The sequence below is a fragment of the Vigna unguiculata genome, chromosome 6, assembly GCF_037176805.1.
Source record: "Vigna unguiculata cultivar grain cowpea cultivar isolate G323 ecotype 2 chromosome 6, ASM3717680v1, whole genome shotgun sequence".
Taxonomy (NCBI): domain Eukaryota; kingdom Viridiplantae; phylum Streptophyta; class Magnoliopsida; order Fabales; family Fabaceae; genus Vigna; species Vigna unguiculata.
In genome coordinates this window covers 9,598,660-9,617,599 of record NC_140797.1, presented here as the reverse complement: position 1 = coordinate 9,617,599, position 18,940 = coordinate 9,598,660, and the positions used below count along the sequence as shown (strand labels likewise).

Sequence of the window (18,940 nt, the reverse complement as noted above, 5' to 3'; positions counted from 1 at the left end):
TAGTAATGTTTGTTGAGTTAGAGAACTAACTAAAAAGAAAACAACAACTAAAATTTACCAGCTACTCAAAATGATTGTAAACTAAGAAGCTGAAATTAATAAAGACTATATCCTACACTAGACTACACTAGTCTACTATAGATTGTGGTATTTTAACTTTACGACTATGATGTATCTATCTATCTAAGTATGATTTCTATTATAATCCTATACTAAAATTGGAGAAAAACTAATCAGTCATCAATTAGACTTCTACAAACTAGATCTAATAATAACTTGCACTAAAAATGAGCTAAAATCTAAGCTAAGAACTAAGAATTGACAACTTAAATCTAAGCTAAGAACTAAGAATTAACAACTTAAATCTAGCAAAAACAAAGCAAAACTTTTCATATAATCATGACTTATCAGGGAGCATCACAAATCTTATCATGAATATCCTCAACAGGTCAACAGGTACAACAATAACTATCACTCCATCATCTCGAGTATCAATAAGTGTGTTAGCAAGAGTACGAACAGTTGGAAGAGGATTTGCACTATACTGCAAAGAAAAGACGATTTTGATGGAAAAGTGGACTCTACTATTAGTTTAGACTACGATGAGAATGATATAGATGTTAAATGTGAATCAAGCAATTATAATGCACTAGTAAATGCTATAATTAAGTCATCTAACTTAATTTGCTACACTTTTGCATCAACACTAACACTTGTATCCAATTATAGTCACAAGATGATATGTACTCATCTATATCAGCACATGCCTTACACATGAATGAATCAAAATAGGAGTCCCAAATGAAGATATTACTTAAATTTAATAAATCAAAATCTTCTAAAAATTCAAGAAAATTATGATCTATTTGAATTTCATATTGTTCTTTATTTTCTTTTCCATCATATACCTCTTTTTTGCTTCCTTCAATTGTAACAAACTCTTCACCAAGCAATAGATTACTTACATTGCTTTGCGCGAAACATAAGCACACCAACCAAACAATAATTCTAATATGCAAAATATTATATAGATTTCCCAAATAACCTCACTCAAATGTCTCTTATTGCAAAATTACTCAGTACTCTTGTAACATCCTAGCCAGAAATTACTTATTTGAAATTTAAAATAATAATAATATTAAATATACTACATTTATTATTGAAATTTTTTTCCCAAAACGCAGGAACAATAAAACTTTATTTCAAACGCATTAAATACTAAAATGCATAATACTAATTACAAAAATAATCCATAAAATCCATGAAAGCATTTCTATGTAAAAACTCCCATGTTGGCCCCACTCCGGCTCTAAGTATCCATGTGCTCACCTGCATCAACATCTGCTTCCATGTAATGAGTTACTTGATCATCGTCAAACACACACAGATAGGGTGAGCTCAAAATAAAATAAACATCACACGGTACATTAATAACAAAATTAAACCCCTAACACTTCTGATACTCTACCATCTCAAGCCCAACAATCTCATCTTCCTCTGAACGCTTCTTGATTCTACACCCTTTGATGATTTTACTAATCGATCCTTGTTGCCACGAGTGTCTACTCGTCCCTCTGACTACAAACCACCACCTATAGTTCACACGCGGGAATAAACTTGTTGCGGCCACAATCTGCAACACCAAGTGGAGTTCCCCGATACGAACCGCAATTCGCATTTATCCCAAGACGACCAAACTCATCGGATAACACCGAGGAGGGCAATCTTCTGAAACCCATCCGTACGAGCCATGATCTTGCACACTCCACTAAACTTCCAAAACCACCAGGCTACAATCTCGAGTGGCCACGTGGTACCCCAATACAAGTTGTACTTGTAACTGGGCCCCTAGCAAAGCATCACAACAAGACCTCCATCCAAAGTCGTGTAGAATTCTCCTCATAGTCTAATTCAGCACCCTAAACCGTCTGGCACAGCACACACATCACCTGGCGTTGTCTGATTCCATACTGCTTGACAGTCACCTCACACCGCCAAGCGACAAGCGTCTTTCAATACCTTTGCCAGATCCATTCTGCCTAGCAGAACCATCTTTGCCGCCAGGCGCCTTGCGGTTCTAGTGGCCATTGCCACTGTTTTGGGTCTCTACCGCTTGGCAGCTCGTACCGCGTCGCCAGGCGCCATAGTAGTAATGCAAGTGCTATTGGTTTTTGGCATTTTTTGGACAGGTCCTAAAGGACCTCAAACACTCAATAATCAATTTTTAGCATAGTATAAATTATTTCAATTTAAAAATAAAAATAAAACTTAAAAAAAAAACCAGTTTAGAATTCGGTTGTCTATAATATAAACTAAATTCTAACTTATTTTTAAGGTTATTTAAGCAAAAATAATGTCAGAATTCGGCTCTTCAACAATCAAATTCTAACCTATTTCTAAAAATGTGCTAGATTAATAAATAAAAGGCACGTTATGCCATTTACGTAATTATGTTTGAAATCTTTACCGCAGAAAAAAATTCGGTACGAATAGCCCACTTCTATTCCACCAACATATTTGATTCACGTGACAACCGTATGAACAATTATTAGTGAATAAAGCGTATTTTGAAATAATAATTTTTAAGTCAATATTATTAAAAACATAAGATGAAATTATCATATTCTGATTTTTTTTTTCAATTTGTTTTTTATAAACGTAATTAACGCTTTTGTTCGATTTACGTCACTAATTCTGATTGGTGCTCTTTTCTCCGGAGAAAGAAGAAGAAAATAAAAGACAGGTGAGAAGAAGAGTAAAGAACGAATGAAATGGGAAAGGTAGACGTTATATAATTATTTTTGTTCACTTCATTTTTTAATTAAAAGTAATGGTTTAATTTAATTAAAGGCAAGAGAAAAAAAGTTATAAATTAATTTTAGAGTATAATCCGAAATTAAGAAATATATTGAGGGCCAAGTAAACGAAGCAGTAGTTAGATGCAGAAGCATGCATAATCATTTTGTTTAGTTCAATTAAATAAAATAAAGTAACCATATGTGTAATTTTCTTACATTACATTGTTGTGACAACATTTAAGCTTTAGTCTTTTGTAACTACCCACCCACACAGAACACGAGTTTTGCTAATATGCGCCGTACTTTTTTCCTTTCCAAAATTGTGGAATTGAAGAAAGCAGAGCATCTATATAGATAAAGTGTTATGAATGATAATGCGTGATATGCACTTATGTCTCTATTAAATCATATAATCAAAATCTTAATTGTATAAATATTTTAATTAAGATATTTGTTTTGGCTTAAACCATCATGGGAATCAAAAGTTGATATGATCTTATTCGTTTGTTTGTCGTACATAACACGATCATATAACTTTTAAAAAATAGTCACTAAATAATCTCTCTTTCCTTTTTTTTTCTCTCACTTAAGTTCATTTGGTTCTATGATTGAATAAACTATTTTAATAAGCTGCTCCTATATTTTAAATAAATTTGTTAGCATATTGGTCTTTAAATATCTAAAAGTATAATTCATTTTGGTATTCTTAAAATGCACCAAATTAGACGGTTAATATATCTATAACAATATATAAAGAAGATTTTCCTTTTTTATCTACATTTCAAAATACCAATTTTACCCTTTAAATATAATAATTTATTAAATTTTTAAAATTCACAATTACTTTTTTTACCAACTTTTTATAAAATCGACTATCTCTGTTTCTTTTCTTCTTCTTTATTTATCAATAGTTATTCTTTCATCTGTTCTGATATATTTCACTTTATTTTTAATAAATATAATTTTAGTTTATATATTAACTTAATAACATTATAATATTATCACTTACTACTATAATATCATACATATTTAAAAAATACATACACACAAACGCGATAGTACCTATGTTTATGCTAGTATCTTCTAAAGAGAATATGTAACATTGGCATCTATGTTCCTGTAATTACCCATTTCTTTTTTATAAAGAGTGACAAGGTTGTACTTTAATATTCTTAAAGTTACTCTAAATATAATAATAACGTACTGTTATGTTCTTAATTAAACTGGACTGCGATCATAGCATTTCTCTTGACAATGACACATACTTCATTCTCTATTGGTAATATTTTTTCTTGTTAGAAATACAAAATATTCATCAATTTCTAGATTAGAGATTAAAGCGTTCACAATTTTGAATTATTCTCCTATTTATAGTAAGATTGATTAATCCCTCATTTTAGTTATGATTGATCATTTAAGGTTAAATATAATTTTTAAAATTGTTATTTGTTAACTTATATGTAAATTAATTTTAATTTATGAAAAAAAAATCATCTTTTCTCAAAAAAAAAAAGAAATTCTTATGAAAATTTTTAATCCAAAATACATTTCATTAATATAATTAATTCTCTCATATAGTTTTCTCCAAAATTCGTTTAATGAATAGAATCCATAGCACCTTAAATTTTTTTTGATAAATAGAATCCATAACAACTTAAAACTCGTTAGATGAAAATTGTATGATAAGAAATAAATCATAAAATAAGAACATAATAATGTATAATCACATAAAAAATATGTGATAGACAATATAAGAAACAAAATAATTTAAGATATAATATAAATGATGTTTAAACTGAAAATCTTCATTAAAATTATATAACTTTTTAGAATTTGACTTTTAAAGCTTTTATGAATTACAAGAATATTAAAATAAATAATTTTAACTAAATTATACAAATTTATATCGAAAAGAGAGTCTATCTTTCAAAAGACATTGAGTGTGACAAAATACTCTTAATGGTTGAGATATTATTTGTGTAATCTTTGATAAAGGTTTAGGTGTAATTTCTTATAGTGTATCAAAATTAAAAATATGATGAGTGACTTAATATTTGTATATAGTGTATAAGTCATGTTTAAATTGTTTAAATTATTAGTTCACTCTCGTGTGTATATAATAGTTAATGTAAATCATTATGATATTGCAAATGATAGTACAACAATACAAACAAAATTATAAAAAAAATGTTTTTTTATTTATTTGTAGATATTCTTTTGAGCAACCTTGTATTATATATATATATATATATATATATATATATATATATATATATATATTCTAATATTTTACACATTAAAAAAGTAATAAATAACAAACATATTGTATGAAATAATTTGGTAAAAATTAATTTATTTTTCTGATACATACATTAAATTTATTATGATAGAAAAATTAATTAATTAGGTGACATTAAGAAAATTATTAAAGTCGAAAACATCAATCAATTTTAAGTTTTTGAAAAAAAAAAGACTATATTTATTAAAGAATAAAGGGAACATTTCTTTTACTATTATAATAATGATTGTAATTTTAATACTTAAAATAGATATAAGTTATAAATAATTTTATTATTATTATTATTATTATTATTATTATTATTATTATATAGATATATGCTTTTTGAGGAAGACAATATATCGATTTGAAGAGTATTACTATAAGTAAAATAAAATATTTTATTAACAATTAATTTTAGTGAAAAAAAGTTGTTACTTACGACTAATTTAGATATTAATTTATAAATAAAAATTATTGGTTCCTAAAATAATTACTATTATGAATATTATAATTGGTCGTTAAATTAACCATTAATTAATTAACAAATAATTTAGAAACTAATTCATTGTGTAACTTTAGTAACCAATTTTCTTTAATAGTTAAAACTTTAATAGCTAAATTTCATAAACCAATTTAGAGTCCAATTATAATTTTTTTTTCTAATAATTACTATTTTGGTAACTAAATAATTTTTTATTTTGTAAATTTGTATGTAAATTGATCATTATAGTCGCTAACACCTTTTAGTCACTAAAATTTTATTAATATTCACAAATTCGATAAATATCCTATTGTATTAAATGATTTTTTTTAAAGTTCATAGCTAAATTTCAGAAACCAATTTAAAATCTAATTATAAGTTTTTATTTTACTATTTTAGTAATATAATTTTTTATTTTGTAAATTAGTATGTAAATTGATCATTATAATCACTAACAACTTTTAGTCATTAAAATTGATTGTTAATGAGACATTTTTCTCATGGTATGTTATATAATTTAAAAAATTATTTATAACACTAAATGTAGCTGAACTTTATTAAAAATATGAACTTTAAAAAAATTCATTTAATACAGTAGGATATTTACCAAATTTGTGAATATTAATAAAGTTTTCAAAGTGAGAGTGTGATTATGATTTCTCATTAATTTTATACCGAACCTTCATGGCTTCATGGTGACCCTAATGTAAAATGGGGGGCCAAAGTAAACCAGAATTTAAGAAAAGAGTGGAGATTCAAAAACACGTTGCACTTTTACCATGGATGAAAGCTACAAGAAAAGAATCGTAGATAACTCTATAACTCGGTAAAATGTTACCGTACATTGATGCTGTATAATGTACTTCATCTTGTACAGTGCATTCGTTATCTATAGAATAGCTGAATTGTGTTTGACTGAAAAATTCTCATTAAACATGTTCAACCCGAGATTAACACTTAACCCATAAAAAATGTAAAAAAAAAAAACACAAGAAGGAAATGTTGAATTATGTTTCTAAGTATCATTTTATACATTTTATGCAAAGTATATATCATGTACTAAGTAGTTAGAGGATGATTTGGATGACGTACTATTTGTGATTTTTTTTTTCACAAATGCTCTTCTTCATTGGTTAACCAAAAAAATATATAAAAGAATATTAATCAGAATTTTTATACTAGTTCATCTAATAGTGCATATTACGTCTAGTTATTGACCAACTACTACTAGTTAAAACAAAGTAATGTTACATAGTACCAATGATTATTCTTTTAAATTGTAGTCACTCCTAATTAACTTCAAATGAATTTTCTTCTTAATAGTAGTAAGTTATAATGAGAAAACTTCATCACAAAGACATTATCACAAATTTATCACTAATTGAGCCTGTACTTTAACTTAAAAGGAAAATATATAATTTCATAAATTAAAATAAATTCTCTGAAAGGGAAATGATGGTCTCTTTAAGTGGTTATACATAAATGATCTAATAACAATAATAATAATAATAATAATAATAATTGGAAAAACTGTGGTCTATTATCACCAATAGATTATGGTTCTTTTAAGTTTTACAAAGATATCACATCTTTTTATATTTCTTTTTTATATTTTTCTGTGGTATTAGTAGAAGATAAACCTACTTAGTAAAAGTTGTTCGGAGAGGTTTTATGAGATTTTCTCTAGGATATTGATTTATAGATCACTTAGTTTTAATATCTTTGGAAGGCATTAAATATATAGATAGTTCTCTATTTTTATATAGAATTCTTATTATCATCCAAAACTCATGTGTTTTTGTTATATACTATGAATAGTAGAAAGATATAAAATAATGGCATGCATATGTATCTATGGATTAATCTTATGCCCAAAATAAAATCTACTTCCAATCTCTAATTAAATAATAAATATTTATATAATAGTAGGGGCATTACATTATGTTTAAACACTTGAGTCAGTAAGAAATGACACTTAAGTGTTTGAGTGTGTGGGATGCTCACATGGATTAGGATCTCACTTATTATCCTTATAATTTGTCACCATGGATTGTATAAGAAGGGAATTTTTGTTAACCATTATAAATTCTTGGCCAATCAAATTCAAAGAAGAAATTTTGATGTGTATTTATGTCATCTTATAAATACATCGAAAATTTGGTGGGAAGATAGAGTATATACCGATCATATGTCATTGAAGAAAAGTTTTCCGATGAGAGAAACTTTAATATGGACAATTAAAGACTTTCCAACATATAGGATGCCTAATTTATTTGGAGTTTTGTAAGGCTTTACCCTGGAATACAATTGAAAACGAAATATGATTTGATTGCCATCAACAATTATTACCGCATAATGATCCGTATTGAAGAAATAATGTTATTACATTTACAAAGGAAAGGCTCAACAAAGGTTAAGTGGTGAAAAGATTCAAAGTCCCCTGTCTTATTGTCAAGAGCACAATTGGACAATCACAATATTTTTTTTGAAAATTGTCGTATTAGAAGACTATACTTCTTCCACGTAATCTTGATGTTATACATATTCAAAGAAACATATTTTTAAATATTTTATGCGTAGTCATGATCACCAAAGGAAAGAAAAAAGATACATTGAAGTCTAGGAAATATTTGGAAGTACCTTTGTAGATTCAAGGATTTGGAATTAAAACTTGGTGGGAATGAGAATGTTGTTGAGTTCAAGGCACAATATGCAACAAAGTTGAGTTGTTTGTTTGTGCATTTTGAATATAAAACTACAAGAAATGTATGCTTCCAATTTAGGTAAGTAATACATACAGAACAATAATTTTTGTAATTAGTAACATGTTTTTACCAATGAAAATATATTCATCGATAAACCTAAATTGACCTTTTATTGTAGTTAACCATGGACATGACAACCTAAGCCTCCCTTTTCATTCCACCTTTATCTGCTCTCAAACCCATCGATCATGTCTTTTGCTATGGAAGCAATCTCCCACCTTCTCCTTCCCCTCAAGTTGTCCAAATCAATCAGAATTGCAACTTTCGATGAAATTGAAGAGGCAACAAACCAGAAAAACATTAATTATCGACGGTCAGAATCCGTCGATAATAGCCATAATCCGTCGGTAATAATATTTTACCAACGAACTTTCGACGGCAAAATATCCGTCGGTAAATCACTCGTCGGTAATCATTTATTGACGGATTGTTGAAATTTGTCGGTAATTACCGACGGAAACATCCGTTATCCTGTCCGCCAGTTATTACCGACGGATTAGACTGTCGATAAATCCATTCATGAAGTCCATGCCATTACCGACGAATATATCCGTCAGTAATTTCCGACAGATGCTTCTCTCGGTAATTACCAACGGACATATCCGTCGATAATTACATGGACTTCGGGAATGATTTACCAACAGATGGGTCCGTCGGTAATCCGTCGGTAAGACTAAAAATTTGGTTTGGGTTAGTTTATTTTTTAGACATTCAACAATACCTGCATATAGAAAATTCCAACACAGATAAATCCAGCAGTCCAACTTTCCAGCATTCCACTATATCAAATACTATATCATTATCAAACTCCATGACAATATATATCAAATGACACACTAAATTGTTCATAAAACAGAGAAAATAATATGTATCACAAGAATGTTTGTCAAATATTACATAAGCACGATCAATACCAAGAAGAAATAATAGTACATAAGTTTATTAAGTACATGCTGAAGAAAGTTTTTCTTAAGAACATGAAAAGCTAATAATCTTCATAATCAGGAGAAGATTCTTCATTTAGGTTATCGTTCTCTTCATTATTTTGTTGTTGAGAATGGGGTGGAGGGATTTCAGCGTTTGGTTGAGTAGGGTTTGGCTGTTGTGGCTGTGGCTGTGGTTGTGGCTGCTGAAGACGAGCCTGAGCATCAGGAGGGAGATATTGTAGGACTAGTGATTGAAAGGATCGAAACTCAGACCTCAATTGCTCATTTTCCTCTAGGCTGCGTGAAAGTTGCTGCCTAATATTAGTGAGGTCCTCAGTATTAGAAGAGGAAGAAGCTGGTAGTTGGTTCATGCTTTTATTTGGACCTGTATATTTTGAAACAAGTTGACCAGTCCCATAAAATCTTCCTTTCTTTTTCCCTCATACTATCTCAATCCAACACCTAGTCCTGATATTCTCATCCTGTGTAGGATCAACAGAGGATTGCTCTTATGTTCCATCAGCACATGAGAAAACCTCAGATCTAACTTGAGAAAGCCTAGTCTGAAATTCTTCCTGTAAGTAAACAATGAACAATTATTATTTTGTGGTGGGATATATTTTAGAGTAAATAATATTGAACAGTAAAAGAAGTTGGAATCCTCCCTCACGATGGCAACAACCTCGGTATGTGATTACATAGAACTCCTCCACCTAGACCTTCCTTAAAAGCCTACTAGTGTTGCCTTTGCCTCCTTTGTGTTTTGCCACATTATTGTCATTATGAGCTCCTGGATGTGAAAGAGGCCATCTAAGAGGATCTTATATCTATGATCTCGAACACTGGAAGACATCTTGGATCCGAAGGAAAGTGAGGGAGTTTCTGAAGGTGATGAGATAGGGTTCTTGAAACGACATCGGGGTGGTGGTGGGTATTGTTTGAAAAGGCGGGTGGTGGGATTATGCCATTGAAGATGAAATTTGGACCGACACATGGTTTGGATTATATTGTCTTTATTTAAAAATATTAAAACTCAATTGGATAAAAAAATATTGAAACAAAAATAATCATAGATTTCATAATAGAAATCAAATTATTAATTAAATCTTTAAAATATATTGTCACCGAAATATTAAGAATATAAAAAAAATTATTTTTAAATAAATAACTTTATTTATGATCTATAACAATATATAAAGAGAATTCCCCTTCTTTGTCCACTTTTCAAAATACCGATTTTACCTCTTTAAATATAATAATTTATTAAATTTTTAAAAATTGACCGTTACTTTTACTAACTTTTTATAAAATCAGATGTTTCTATTTCTTCTCTTCTTTATTTATCAATGGTTAGTCTTTTATCTATTCTGATATATTTCACTTTATTTTTATCCATAACAATATATAAAGGGGATTCCCCTTTTTGTGTCCACTTTTCAAAATACCCATTTTACCTCTTTAAATATAATAATTTATTAAATTTTTAAAAATTGACCATTACTTTTACAAACTTTTTATAAAATCAGATGTTTCTATTTCTTCTCTTCTTCTTTATTTATCAATGGTTAGTCTTTTATCTGTTCTGATATATTTCACTTTATTTTTAATAAATATAATTTTAATATATATATATATATATATATTAACTTACTAACATTATAATATTATCACCTATTAATATAATATCATACATATTTAAAAAATTATACACACAGGCGCGATAGCGCCTATCGCGCCTATGTTACGCTAGTATAAAGAATAAGAATAATGAACTATTATATATAATTTAGTTATTGATATTTTTATTTACTTTAAAATTATAGTTTTAAAGCTTCTCTTTTGGTTGTTATGAAACTGAACGAAAAGTGGGATAGGGAAATATATGACAGCAAGACATAGCAGTTCATTTTAAACTTTGCTCAAATACTTATTACACAGGAAAAGTCACTTAAATTAATGAGCACCAAATAGATGCTTTCTTGTTCTGATAACAAGATATCCATGCTTTTGGTTCCTTCTACGCTTCGTGGAATCATTTACTGTTACATGGGCCTCACCTAAGCATCGTAAAGTCATGCCCTATGCTTTTTGGTGACTATAAATCAGCCAACACAAATGAGAGAAACAGCGTTTACTTTGAAACATTGACTAGTAGATAGCTAGAGTGAATCACGAAGATGATGAGCTCGAAGTCAGGTTCAGGTAGCAATGTGCATCAAGGGAAGACCTTGCTGCAGAATCCATTTGAATTCAGTGATGAACAGATTCTGGATAATGTCTACAGAACCCATTTTCATTGTGTTGAGAAATGCGATGTAAAATCTCTTCACACCGTTGCCTCAACCGTCATCAATCACTCAATTCAAATCACAGACACCGTCATTCAACAGGTAATCATTCTTTTCAATGGTTTACATGTCATTTATGATGTTTACATATTTTTCTTCGTATGTAAATTATATTAAAAGCTAATTCAGTATTCACATATGCAAGATCCAATTTTGTTACCAATAAAAGGATTTGTTAATTAATAGTTTATAAATACTTCTGTAGACACTTTTTTACACTTTAAACCAGACATTCTTATCATGTACATGGTACAAAAATGTACTCTAGAAAATAAATGCGGTAGCATATACTTAGTTTTGTATACATTTAGAATGATTGGAGTTACTTTTTTTTAGCATAAAGTACATTCAATGGTTTTCTGACACAGGCGAGCCAACTCAGTGAGCGTTTCAGAGAAGAAACCATAACTTCAAGACAACTTACTGCAAAGCTCAAGCGAATTGCTTGTCAGGTGCTTGCTAATTTTCTATTTTCTGTTAATTAGAAATTTAGTTTAACGATTCACAACCAAAATAATGAATTTAGTGAAGGTTTAATATTTTCCATAATTATTTTTTTTCATTTTTTCTTATTATTATTTGGTGTTCTGTTTTTTTTTTTTTTATATTAATTTAGCTAATATAAAATTGTGTTAAATTGATACTAATATATCAATTCGATGATATACATTATATTAATAATTGTTTTGAAAAGAAAATACAATTAAAAAACATTTAAAATACTAAAATGAAATTAATAACTTGTTATAATAAACAAAATAAAAAAAATTAAAATGAAAAACTACATTATTTGCATATGTCTCTACAATAACAAATAATAACGGATTAAATAAAAATTTTGACATTTTAAAAACAGGTACATAAGAAATTTAGCGTCTACACAATGTTTGAATGCTTTTATATTTGAAATGGTATTAAACATATAATCCTTATAGTCATTTATTATATCTTGCATGTATATTAATATGTGATATCTAAATAATAGTCATATCTTATTTTAATACAAAAACTTATTTAACCAATAATATATTTACAATGAAACGTGCAACTTTGTGTTTCAAATAAGTATTTGTGAAAAACTATTTAATATTGATGTGTGTAATTGGCTTAACGTAACAATCTCTTCAATAGATTCCATTCTAGACAGGGAATATTATGTTCCCTTGAGCATGTAAGTGATGTTGACATGTTGTAATAACCACGTAGGCCACTTATACAATACTACAAATAGTACAAGGAACATAACTCAAATTATAACAAAAACTGAATTGGAAAAACATTCTCAATCTTCACGCTATTATAAAGTTGAAATGGTTGGAGATGTAGATGGTGTGCACTTCTCGTGGTGAACACTACGCGCATCACACAACGATGCTGATTCTGGAACAGCTGAAAGCATATTCGTGGGATGCAAAGGCACTGATAGTTCAAGCAGCGTTTGCTCTGGAATACGGGAAATTCTTGTACCTTCCCCTGACGAGACAGCACGAGGAGTCTGAGAAATCGCTGGCTGATCTGAACGGGCTTCTGGTGATTCAGCACAACACTCAGCACCTCAGTTTCTTCAACAGTGTGGTGAAGAAGGTGATGCAGGTGATTGAGTGCATCACCGAGTGGAAGAGGTTAACCAGTGCTGGCTATGATATCAAGGACGTCCCCACCTTGGCAGAGACTTTGCATGAGATCCCTGTTGTTGTCTACTGGGCAATCTTCACCTTCGTCACTTGCACTGGTCAAATTGATGACTTCACCACTGACCTCAAGTAAGACAATTTATACAAATTAATTACTATGTGCTAAAAACTAATTTTAGTTCTTATATTTTGTTCCATGGGGATAAATTCATCTAATTACAATGGAAGTTACCAGAAAGGTAAAGTTGTTAATCTAATAGAACTTTCAAAGATGAAAAATTTAAATTTAATAATAGTTATCATTTTTGGTTTTAGTGTTTTGTGTTAAAAGTATTAATTACGATTCTTCCCTTCTTTTTAGCATAGATACACGCTGCTTTTATAGAAGGAAAACCTCAAATTAGTATTTTAAAAATATAATGGACATGATTGTTCTGGAAAACAATCTCCATTTTCAACTTATATATATGTTACCAACTTTTTTTTGTTTTTTGTTTTTAAATACTTGATATATAAATTCTTAGAAGAATATATAATATGGAGGGTTGTTAATATTCATGTTTTGTAAGTATCAAGGTAGGGCTTTTATGTTACCAATTGCAACCATTAAATTTCTCAAATTGGAATTTGTTTGATATTTGATCAAATTTAATTCTTTTGTTCTATCAAATATATATAATGATTGCTATATCTTGATTCAGGGTTCACAAATATGAATTATCGAAAAACTTTGAGAACAAGCTTGACCTCATTCTGAGAACTTTTAGGGAGCATTTGGAAATGTGTAGCACGGAGATAGGTCGGTTATGCTTGCTTTGTACCTTATTCCCTTTTTCTAATATAGTTTGTAAACTGTAAAGAAGCTGAATTGACATTCAATATTGTTGGGATTTTTAGGGCTTTTGAAAATATGAGAGATATGAGAGATATGAGAGATATATATGATATATTATACGGAGGAACATGTTTTTGTACTTTATTGATATACTCTATATATAGAGCAAAATATAACAAATATCAAGTATAAAATATTTAGAATATCTCACTCCTAATCTAAAATAATAACAAATTTCTAAAACTGACACATATCTCTAAAACTGAAATATTTTCTAAAAACTAATTTAAATAAAAAAGATATTAAGTAATATTCTCAACATTCCTCCTTGCTTAATATCTGTTTATTTTATATTTTCAGATTTGATTCTCCATCTTTTGATGCTTGATTTTCTCCTCTTTTTGTGCTTGCAATATTTGTTTTTCTCCTTCTTCCATGGCATCACATCTTTCTTCAATTTGGCATCATCCTTCATATTTCTTCTTATATCAGCATCATCTTCTTTTTCTTTGTTCGGTGTGGATTTCATTGGAGTGGCATTGGACCTTTTGTGAATATTAAAATGTGAACCTCCATCTACTTTCTTCACTTGGACATCTACTTTCTTCCAAAGATATTTATCTTCTAATTTTGATCCTTCTTTCATGTTCACTTTCTTTGTATCAAATTCCTCCTTCATAAAATCCAGCGCAAATCTTTTGTCTTTCATGTGGACTCTAAATACCTCTATGTTGTTTGCATTTTTTATCACACATACTTTATTTTCAAAGGAGACCTTATAACCTTTCTCTAACAATTGAGCAACACTTAACAAATTCTGGGTAATCTCAGGAACATATAAGACATCAAAAATTAATTTGATACCTGAATGAGTTTTAATTGAAACTGTTCCTGTACCTTTCACAGCAAGTTGTTCTCCATTCCCAATTCTTACCTTGGAAATATTTGATTTATTCAGCTCCTTGAAAATTTCTCTATCATGAGTCATATGGTTTGTGCAACCACTATCTATAATCCAATCTTTTGAAGATTGGTTGGTTGTGACACATGATGTTGTAAAAAGTAGATCTTCCTCTGATTTATCCTCATCTGATTTATTCTCTACAATTTGAACATCTTCTTCAGAATCTTTAGATTTGCATACCTTTTCCACATGTCCCAATTGACCGCATTTGTGACATTTGACATCTGGCCTCCACCAACACCAATTGGGTTGATGACCTTTTCTCTTGCAATGGGGACAAGATGGAAAAACCTGTGTGTTGTTGTATTTGCTCCTTCTATTTTTCTTGACTATGAGAGCATTATCTTCCGTGTAATTTAAATTACCTTCAACCGCCTCATGATCTTCTCTCATCAATCTTCGTTGTTCTTGTGCTTGCAAGGCATGTATCACCTCTGTAAAGGTGATTGTAGACAAATCTTTTGTATTTTCTAAGGAAGCAATAGATGCCTCATATCTTTCCGGCACCGACACCAGAATTTTCTCAACGAGTCTGGAATCTGAAAACTCCTTTCCCAACAATTTTATCTTGTTGGCAATACCCAACAATTTGTTTGAGTATTCTTTAATCGTCTCTGACTCTTTCATTCTTTGTATCTCAAACTCCCTTATCAAGTTCAAAACTTTCATGCCTCGAATCTTCTCGTTCCCTTCATATTCTGCTTTCAAGTATTCCCAAATTTCTTTGGGAGACTTTAGAGTCATGATCCTGGTCATAATCATTTGTGAAACACCTGCGAACAAGCATGATTTTGCCTTTGCCTTTCTCGTTTTCTTTTCTTTATGCGCTTTCATTTGAGCCATGGTGGGATTTTCAGATAAGGGAACATCATCTTCCTCCACAACTTCCCATAGATCTAGCCCCTCTAGATATGTTTGCATCCTTACCGCCCATAGATCATAGCTTTCACCATCAAAGAGTGGAATAGCGACGTGTGACATATTCCCTTTTTCTAATATAGTTTGTAAACTGTAAAGAAGCTGAATTGACATTCAATATTTCTTATAAGAATATGTTAAAATTATGTGTGATAATTGCAGGGAGAATAGAAGACTATTCCAGACGTAAGAATATTATCAATATTACTGGAAAAGATATTGTCAAGGTCTTGAAAGCACTCATCATCTCTGGTGAGAACAGGGATTCTAGACAAAATGTTATTAGTGGCCTTACTTTAGAACAGGTAATAACCACTAGCATTAGCATTACAATTTCCATTAATCTTATTTCTCATACATGAGTGCCCTTAGTTCTACAAGGAAACAAGGTGGGATTAGTCAAAATTTTAAGTGGATTGAAGAAATAAGAAAAAGAAAAATACATAACTTGAAAGTATTGGAGATTCCAAGTAGATGTAAAGTAAATTTGTAGTGTATATGAGATAATCCTCAACTTATAGTAAGTTGATTTTGTAAACATGAGTTAATCTTAAACCTCTCTCCTTTGTCCCAACTGAGGCTTGTTAGGTTTATCATAACTCCTGTTATGAAACTCCTATGGGATGCAATAAGTTGATAAAATATACATGCTTTTGAGTTTTTTTTTCTATCAATGGATACATATGCACCCAATTTAATTTCTATCTTCATAATGTTCTTACCGCACTGAGATTAGCTACAAAAGTCTTTCTTTTTATTTAATGATTTAAGTTTCACGAACTATGGTGTAAAAGTTCATTTTGTTAACTAATTAAAAGTAATCCAAGACATACTTTCAATGTATAGTGAAAGTCAGAAAGTTGCTTATATGTGAATCTATAATCAGATGAGAGTATAAAAGTATTGTAATTAAATTCCTAATGAATTTAGTGTATTTTACTTTGACAGGTTAAAATTGAAGAGTTTAAGAAAAAGCATGTGTTGTTATTCATTTCTGAGCTTGAACATATTGACGAAGAGATTCAACTTCTGAAAACTATTTACGAGAAACTGAAGGAAAAACCGAGAGAAGTAGAAGGTTACAGGAAGGAGGATTTCAGAATTTTGTGGATCCCCATTGTTGATGAATGGAATGAGGATCGAAGGAAAACACTAGAAACTAAATTACAAAGAACAAAGTTTGGATGGTATGTGGTCAAACATTTTAATTTTGAAACAGGCACCAAGCTAATCAAAGAGGTGTTCAACTATAGGGGAAAGCCTGTGATACCATTGATAAGTCCAGAGGGTAAGGTGGAAAACATTGACACAAAACAAATTATATCGATATGGGGCATTGATGGATTTCCATTTAGAACCTCTGATCACACTCGACTCACTCAACAATGGAATTGGTTTTGGTCTGAAATGACCAAGCTTAACCCAAGAATTGGGGACTTGGTAAGTATAAATGCTTATATCATTGCACATATGTCCTATTTAATATATATGCACACAAACAAAATATGCGTAAAGAAAAGGTACATTCCTAAGAACATAGCTGTTATAGTGAGAATATGAGTTAAATACTAATAAATTTAATACATGTATAATATAATGTTGAAAAATCAGATTGAGGAGGATTGTTATCTCTTCATCTACGGGGGAACAGACACTATGTGGATACAAGAATTCACGAATGCTATAGAGAAATTGAAGAGAGATGTTGAGACAATAAGCTTGCAAATAGACATCACAGTAGACTCATACCAACTTGGAAGGGAAGACCCTAAGACTGTGCCACGCTTTTGGATTGCCATTGATAGCTTGCTTGCAAGTAGGAAGCAACAAATAATGAAGCGTGGAGATGAAGGGGTGCAAGACTTTGCAACAAGAGAGATAAAGAGGTTGCTCTTCCTAAAACAAGACCCTAAGGGATGGGTCATTCTTAGTAAGGGATACAATGTAAAGCTCCTTGGTCATGGTGAAGCCATGTCTCGCACCGTCAAGGACTTGAGCTTGTGGCATGTGAAGTTGCATGAAGAAGTGAGCTTTGATGTGGCTTTCAAAGAGTACTACGAGAGCATCAAGGACAAGACTAATCCTAAAAAATGTGAGCATAGTGAGATTTCAAACTACCCTTCTGATATATTGGCACATATACCTTGCCCTAATATGGAATGTGGACGTTCCATGGAAGTAACTTCTGTTAATTATAGGTGTTGTCATGGTCTTGATCCATAGACAATGTTACTCACTATGCTTGGTAACCCACCTTTTGGTTTAAATTTGTGTTGTGTGTTTATTGTTTAGGTTTTAGCTACTTGCTTGGCAAGTAGTAGACAATAATAATTTTCAGTTTGTATCTTTTTTAATGAGTTGGTTTTGAATGAAATAAATAATTTCATAGAAGTTTTATTTCACTAATAATACTATTTGGTCCAGAAAAAATAGATAAAAGTATATGTCAATCATTTTTCTTAATTTCCTTCAACTACTACAAAATTTACCCATTTCAACTTTAACTTTCAATTAGCCAATTGATAACTTGCTCATGTATAAAGTATTATGAGACCTTTCAGGTGGAGATAACTACTTTTATTTACACATTCTTCCTTGTGATATGCTAGATATAAAGTAATCACAATGCACTAAAAAAAATCAAATCTCAAACTCTAACCTTGTGATTGGATGAAGCATTTCAACCATGCTGAGAAATTGAAATGTATTGTATTTGAATTGTTTGCAATTAAATTTCCTTCATTTTCTAAATAACTTGTTTGGATAAAGAAATTAAAATACCTTACATTTTAATTTCTTGTTTGGATAAAAACAATTGAATTTCTTTTAAGATAAAATTTCATTTTAAAAATATTTATTTTAGGGTTAATTATGTTTTAAGTTCATAATAAATTTGGAAACGAGCTTAATGACCCAAATGGGCCAGGTCGACTCGACGATCCAGTCGGGCTGCTCTGACCCCACGATCCAGACGGGCCTGGCCGACCGAG

General features: G+C 30.1%; 1 protein-coding gene across 1 annotated transcript; it reads left to right on the top strand.

Annotated features, from left to right (window-relative positions):
- The first annotated feature begins 11,391 nt into the window (after window positions 1-11,391).
- Window positions 11,392-18,341, top strand: LOC114186964 (protein SIEVE ELEMENT OCCLUSION B-like). The gene is made up of 7 exons (XM_028075051.2): window positions 11,392-11,641; window positions 11,968-12,051; window positions 12,926-13,362; window positions 13,935-14,032; window positions 16,113-16,255; window positions 16,899-17,390; window positions 17,562-18,341. The coding sequence occupies exons 1-7, from the start codon at window positions 11,429-11,431 to the stop codon at window positions 18,171-18,173; spliced, it is 2,079 nt and encodes a 692-aa protein (XP_027930852.2). The 5' UTR covers window positions 11,392-11,428; the 3' UTR covers window positions 18,174-18,341.
- Window positions 18,342-18,940: the final 599 nt, after the last annotated feature.